The sequence below is a fragment of the Sitodiplosis mosellana genome, unplaced genomic scaffold, assembly GCF_009176505.1.
Source record: "Sitodiplosis mosellana isolate CC-2019 unplaced genomic scaffold, AAFC_SMos_1.0 Smas_scaffold_6191, whole genome shotgun sequence".
Lineage (NCBI taxonomy): Eukaryota > Metazoa > Arthropoda > Insecta > Diptera > Cecidomyiidae > Sitodiplosis > Sitodiplosis mosellana.
Window position 1 is genome coordinate 6272367 of NW_022601432.1, and position 7765 is coordinate 6280131.

General features: G+C 35.4%; 1 protein-coding gene across 4 annotated transcripts in view; it reads left to right on the top strand.

The window, feature by feature from the left end:
- LOC129576966 (potassium voltage-gated channel subfamily KQT member 4) overlaps positions 1-7765 on the top strand; it is a 197050-nt gene that overhangs the window by 169914 nt on the left and 19371 nt on the right. For 3 of the 4 annotated variants that reach the window (XM_055463216.1, XM_055463217.1, XM_055463218.1), the window contains exons 14-17: positions 693-980; positions 5991-6061; positions 6376-6435; positions 6539-6606. In XM_055463216.1, coding sequence (XP_055319191.1) covers positions 693-980; positions 5991-6061; positions 6376-6435; positions 6539-6606 — 487 coding nt within the window. The remainder of the gene's footprint in view (positions 1-692; positions 981-5990; positions 6062-6375; positions 6436-6538; positions 6607-7765) is intronic. The other variant, XM_055463214.1, reaches the window with a different exon arrangement.

Below are 7765 nucleotides of genomic sequence, written 5' to 3' on the forward strand. Positions count from 1 at the left end.
CGTTTTCCCATTTTACCTCACTCTCTTGTTTTTCCACCTACCCACTCCGCATACACAAGATTGTTCATTTGTGCTCCACCGCAAGCAGATCATCGCCCGTTGCTGCTACCGTTTTTGACAAGCCACCGAATGTTTTCGACAAAGAGCAATAACGGGCACAGTTGGTCGAGCACAAGCAATCATACTGATACCAGCAATTCATAGATATCCATATCCACCACGTTTACACCATATATATTGTTGGCACATCTTTTTCCGGCAATTACACAATCGGCATTCATCTCTCTTTTGACCTCTTTCGCTCTCTCTCTCTCTATGTTCTGCGCACAACCACACACATTCATCTGTTTTACATTTACCCACACTCTCTCTCACTATTTCTCCTCGTCTGCTCTCAGACAACACCAGCAAATCATTTTCCATTTGATTTATGCATTCTACCAAAAAAAAATATACTGAGAACAATACCATCATCATCATCATCATCATGTTTTTCGCTCCAACCGTAACAATGTGATCAGATGTTCCCACTAAAAAGCCAAACTCTTCACACCAATTTTCTAACAATAACCAACATCAACAAAAACTAAATCCGTTTAAATAGCCGAATATAAGTCGATGATTTTTTTAAAAATAATTTTGCTTCTTTTTTTTCACAATGCGAAACTACTTCCAAACTCTGCATTTTCTAGTCGATTCAATTGCAATAAACAATTGTGAGTCAAAGTTTAGTTTTTTAAAATCGGCAACAACAGCGGTGCACGGGCAATTTTGTCGTCATTCGAGCCATCCATCGGCCAATGCTAACGCCGCTGTCGCCACTGCCTATTCAAAACCGGCTCTCTTGAAAATTGGCGAAACGACAGCCTTACCGATAATGTTGTACCATCAATGGATTCAAGTGCAGGAGCCAACACAAACCGATGCAACTGACGAAACTGACGATCAAAAAATGGAGGATGCCAGTCTGCATATATCACGTTAGTTCCCCATACTTATCCCGAACAATCCAAGACTCGAATGGCATGTTGATGAATGGCAAAAATGAAAAACAAAACCAAAAATAAATACAAATGCGAAATCAAAACAAAAGCTGAAAGCACCCACCAAACAAAAAAAAACAACAACCGCATACCTATATACATATATGTATATATTGGATTCGGTCGTACATCCATTTCAAGCGGCAGACATGTTCATTGTTGATTTGGCGCAGCACACACACACACACATCACCACTCACTGGTCATATTAATGCAACATGTCATTCAAAATATCGGTGGTCCCGGAAACTCATTGGTCATCAATTCGCAAAATCCATCTTTTTTTAAGCTTTCAACAAATTGGTGATTTGCTGCATCAATATGTCCATTCTGAGGGGGAGAAGGTGTCGATTTGTGACAAAAGGGTATCAATGCGATAAACGCAAGTAATCACGCACAGCACATACAAGTGGAATGCTTGATGGGTGTTTGTTCGTATTCAAAAGAGAAGAAATTTTAAAAGAAAAAAAATCTCCTGCAGCGTAAAATCTGATCTTAATCATTTATCAGATCTTTTTTGTTTCTGAATTTTTCAAGTATAGCCATAGAGACAACGCAAACCGTTTTGAAACACACGAACACTCGACCATTTATAGATTTATTTTTTAACTGTCATTTTGTATCATATTCAGAATGTCCGCAGTATTTTTTTTTTGCTTTTGTTTTGAAATTGAAGCAAAAAACCCAAGAACAGAAAACACACTCACAAACACACAATCTTCTTTCCACTATCGTTTGCCACCACAATAGAAAATTTAAAAAAAAAATCAAAACTAGAAAAATAATATAATGTTAATGGTTTTGCCATTTTGGGATGCCAAAGGTACAGAAGAGATACAATTCGTCGTTGATAACATCGTTGATGAAGATTTTGATGAGCATGATGTGCACGTGTCGGTCGATGAAGCGGCTGAAATGGCCGATGAACAATCGAATCAATCGCAATACCTTCTAACATACAGTAAATTGAATGAAAAATTACGCGAAAAATTAACGCCAATATTTAATCGAAAACACTATTCATCGCTGCCACAGCCATCGATAAACTATTTTGAGCAAAGAACGCGGAAGAACAGTTACAATTACAGTGCGTAAATATCAGATAAGATATTCTCTCTCCTTTTTTTTCTCTCACTCATTCACTCGCCCACTCACTGGCCACTCTCTAGCAAAGAGCTTGCAACGCAACCATATCGTCAATTCAATTGTACGTTCACAGTAATGGTTTTCAAATGAATTCGATGAAATATTGGATCAACCGTGTTTAGTTATGAAAATCACTTTAAATACTTTTCGAGGTTGAACAAACAAGAAAAAAAAAACACAAACGATAACAATTGCTTGATTATTTGTGCGTCGTAAGCTCTTTAATTTCCGGTTTTTCTCAATGATGAGTTGACTTTTATTCATTTTTGTGGTTTTTAAATTTTGATTTTTGTCAGGCACACACACACACACACACACACGAACACACATTCAGGTATTCACGTACATTGCCTCACATCCGAACACCACCGTGTTGTAGCAATATTGTGTTTGACAAAACTGACACTAAAACACACCCGATCACCGTTTTCTTTTTGTTTCGTTTTTCGTTTTCTTTGTTGTTGTTGAGCAAGTGCTTTTTTCTACACCGAGTAACCTGCCTTTCAGATTAAGTTGAAAGTTGGAACAGCGACTGTTAACATGAAAATCGTTGAAGACTATTCCCAAGAGAAACGGCCAATATGTTTATACGCTGTCTATCCGCCGAAAATACACTACAATATATATTCACGCTTATTGGACGCCGAATTGAATATATATTGTAGTGCATTTTCGGCGGATAGACAGCGTATAAACATATTGGCCGTTTCTCTTGGGTTCATACTTCAAATTTCGAACGAAAAAGGAAATGAAAGGCAATCCTAATCCGACAGTTCTATAATCGATGATGAGCTTTTTATTTTGCAAATTAGCTTTGGCCAGCAAATGTGTTGGCCACGAACTCTATATTACACATTCCGATTGGATATTCGCGCCAATTTTGTTTTCTTTTTCATTCATTTAATCTCGTTTCAAGTCATATTTCGTGAGCCATTATAATTAATTACTCCAATGCATGTGACAGCAAAACCATTTATGTTCAATGCTAAGCAAATAAGCCTATTAGAATGGGAGCCACTTGTCTCATGTCTGTCAATCGTGTGGGTTCCGGTTAGATAAAGTTCGAGTTTTTTTTTATATGATATTCAGTTTCCCTTTGCACCGGTTCTGTCGATGCAAATTCGCTTTGATTCAATTAAGTCATCAATTTGTCCGGAATATGTATCGAAGTACTACGTTCATTAAATGGCCCATTCTTATGGTAAGGCGTGAAATGTGTAGATTTAGTTTGAAAATATCTTGTATTTGGTCTCCATTTATTTATATCAATAAATCGATTTCCATCGAACATTGCGATATAGCTTTGCTTATACTTTGAAAATATTTTGAGAGCGGGGATGTTGTTTATTTGTATCCCTTTTTAGAACATATTTTATGTGTGCGTACACGCAATCCGGAATTGATTTCGTGATCATTAAAACTGTCGCCTCACTTCGTCGATGTATTATACACTGAATTCAAACTGCAAAATTGCCAGCCCGGAAAATCACCATTATGTCATTCATTTTTCTTTGCATACACACGTATACATACCAATATTGTATATGAAAAGCAGAAAAAAAAGAGAGACAACAATAACAACAACAGCAGAAGAAGAAGAAGAAAGCAAAGACACACGCGCGCACACGTCAGAGATACCATTTCATGTCTACTGAATACAACTGTATGTCATGATTTATTTGGGTTTTCAGATGCGTCGACCAATCACAATAACAACATTCACTTTGCAACCACAATACTGGAACTAAAACTGGGAAAATGACTTGATGTCATACCATATCTGTTTCGGCTTGCACCGCCATACCACACTATATATCGTTTGGTGGCCTCATACAAATAAATACAATATAAATATGATATGTAATAACGTTGTGAATATATGTGTGTGTGTGTGTGAAACGTGTTTTAACTGCCATAATTTATCACTTTGAATGCGATCATATGCTCCACATGATCCATCAAGCGGGGGATATACTTGCAAAGTATGAAACGTAGTTTTGGCAATGAGTGGAAACCAACGCTGAATGCTTCGGAAATAATAATAATAATGGCAATTTTGGTACATAACAACGATAAGTGTATTTTTTTTCGTTTGGGGGAAGGTATGCTGTAATGCTAGAATGTAATTCCATGCCGATTTTAACAGCTTGGAATTGTATTGTTGGTGTGCGAATTTATAGGTTGAATTTTCACACGGGTTTTCATCGTTAATTTTTTTTTTCCTTTTTTTCATTGCAAAATACAATTTCACTGATTTGGCCCAGCTAAAATTGAAGCTTTCACTGTGTGTGTGTTTTTTTTCTTCCTTTATCGATGGCATACCGTGTCGCCAAGTTCCAATTCTTGCCAGTTTATTCGAATTACGAGAATAACATACTCGAATCGATATGATTCGTATGGCTCTGCAAAAATGGTAACCTATGATTTTAATCATAAATTTTGGATTACGATTCATACATTTACTTTCGCTTCCTATGTGTCACACATTTGCTTCGATGGAGCATTTTGTCGTAGAGTGTGTTGCGTTGGGTGTGTATGTGTGTCGTTTGCTTTCTGAATGATTTTGTACGCTTCGTGAATATTGAACTTCGGCTCAGTGATTTCTTGGAATGGAGCACAATACGACGCACGTCAACATTATTTCCCATAATTTTCGATAATTTGTTGTCGCTACATCTTGGTTCCTTTTGTATTGTGCGACCCAGGCAACGAGGATATTTTGTGTATTATTTTTTTGGACACTGAATCAACGCAACCAAATCGACACATTTCAGGTGTTTTTTTTTTCCATTGAACTTTTCGAAGAAGACATACTACGAAGATGATGCGATGATTTTCGAAATAACATTAGAAAAACAAATTGGCTCAAATACAGAATCCACTAGATAATAATCACTGTTGCGTGCCTGATGATCTGTTTGGTTTGATATATGATTTGACTTGCTCTTTGGCAACAAACCAATTGTGTCTTTTCCATTCTTCGTCACATTTAGATTTATCTTTTACTTTGCTCTCTTCACTTTCACTCGAATGAAGTACACAACTCACTACTTCTCTCTTTTTTTCTGGCTTTTTGATAATCGACAAGGATTTTTTTTCTCCTGTACGGTCGTTATCCTTAAGGAAATTTGATAGATCGCTCAAGCAGCACCGATACATAATTTTGAATGGAATAATTTAAAAAAAAATAAAAGCTTTGCATGCCGATATATGTTGATTTTTATGCACAATTGTATATTCGACCTTCTTTTATTTTGATACAATCTAGTGATATGTTAATTGAAAGCACTAGTAGCAATAAGCTGTAATGATTTTTGCACTTTGGACATATTTTTTTTTTAAATTTTGGTTTTGATTTCGATTCATTTTGGATGTGTTTCTCATTTTTGTGCAATAAAACACTCTAGCATACAATGAATAGAGTAACGTTTATATATGTTTGTCTAGATGCGATTTTGAATTGAAACAAGCAATTGAATCTATTTTTGTTGCTAAAGTAACGAAACGCTATACAGTACTAAAACGCCTATTAGTATTCACTGAGATGTTCGGATTGTATGTGCAGTGTGGTGTAGGAGCATAGTAGATTAGAAATGTATGCAACGGAATATCAGGGCTGTTGCACTTAATAATAACAATAGCAATAAATAAATAAACAAACCAAAAAAAAAATAATGCTAAAAATCACCGAGAAAATCCACCCACACGCGGTGTGTCTCGCACTTATCGAACGCAATAACAATATTTTATTCTATTTCTATCTTTCTTTGCCTGACGTTGGGGAAAATTCATCGAAACCAGACGAGGATGATGAGCCGCGCTGTGTTCAACTGACAAATCAACACAAAACTGCGATACGTTTTATAAGAAAGGTAAATTTGTTCTTTTTCATTTCCACTTTTTTTTGAAGACTAAATTCAGATACAAGTGAATCTTTTCAATAATCAACACAAGTCTTAAGCTATAGTTTAGTTAGAAAAAAGTAAAAGAAGAAGGGTGTCAACAAAGGGTTGAACAAAAAAAAATTACGAAAAAGGTTTAAGAAAAAAAATCTTTCCCTACAAACACACACACGCACAGTGCCAAAGTGTTTTGAATTCGATTCGTTTGCTAACGAAACACATTTTCGTTTATTCTTTTCGACGACGACGACGATGACGACGACAATGATGATGTCAACAAACAGATGAAATATTTTGTAGCACGACGAAAATTTAAGGAGGCCTTGAAACCATACGATGTTAAGGTATCGAATTCTTTGCTTGTAACTGTGATTGAACACAGAATTGAAATCGAACATGGAATTACTTGATAATTGGCAATTTCAATTTGGCATATTTCATATATAGGATGTCATGGAGCAATATGCAGCTGGTCATGTTGATCTGCTTGGCCGTACGCGAAACATACAGTCTAGGTACACAAAAGACTATTGCACATCTCAATCATGCGCACCTTTTCAAGTGCCGCCCGATTGAAAATCCAAATCCACTTTTCTCGCCTCTATTCTTTATTTTTGCGTTGAAATATTTACAAACCAAACTAGAAAAAAAAACGAATTTAATCATCGAAAGAGAAAACTAAAAACGGAATCAGTATTGAAACTTCTTTGTATTTATAGAGAATGGATTTGCAGAAAAATCGTAGTGCCAACGTGTTGCGTCGCGTGCGCGCGTTCGAATTTTTGGAACATATTCATTTTATTCAATACCGGAAAATCGGTTGAATGACGATCGCCTTGGGATCTTGTTAAAGAAAATTGTTTGTTATAATGAGTGAGTCAACACGATATGCACAACGACTTTTTATGCACTTCTATGTGAGTTATGCGTTTGTTTGCATTTGATTTATAGTCGTTTTTTCCCTTACTTTCCTTCCGATTACCAATTTTCTTCCACGAAAAAAAACAACTAGATACAAACATGGAAATATGGGAAACGATTGATTTTTTTTTTTCATTGGCATCCAATTTTATAGTATAAATGTTTTTTTTTTATTCGGAAATTGGCTTGATTAAACATATTTCTAATGTGTAAACTCACTTGTTCGATTAATGGTTTTCGACAGCATATATTATTTATGTGCGCAATTTGGTTTTTGCTTATAAATGTAAAGTTTACGAAACGAAAGAAAAGCAACAAAAATTATTCGATGTAATTTTGAATTCTCTTTTTTTTCATTCACACCGTTTTTATTAATAGTTTTTGTTTGGCTTAAGTTTGTTTTTTCTATCGGATACAAATCATTGCAAACATTTGCTACAGACTTGTAAAATGGTGTGGACGTGAATTGTTGGAGCCGTAGTCCTAAGTCGATTTTTTGTCCTCAAAATAACCGCAATAAATTGAAAGCATTGGTTAATCATATAGCTGTTCCTACGATAATTTGACTTTTTCAGAAAACTTATTTTTTAACAAAATTCCATTTTGAAAATCTAGATTTTTTGAATTTGAATTCGTTCAGTTTTGCATGACGAATGATGTGCTGCTTTCACTTTAAAGATTCCATAAAGCGTTTTGAAAGAATTGAGTAAAATCGCTCGTTATTAAGATTCAATCTTAATAACATATTATTAA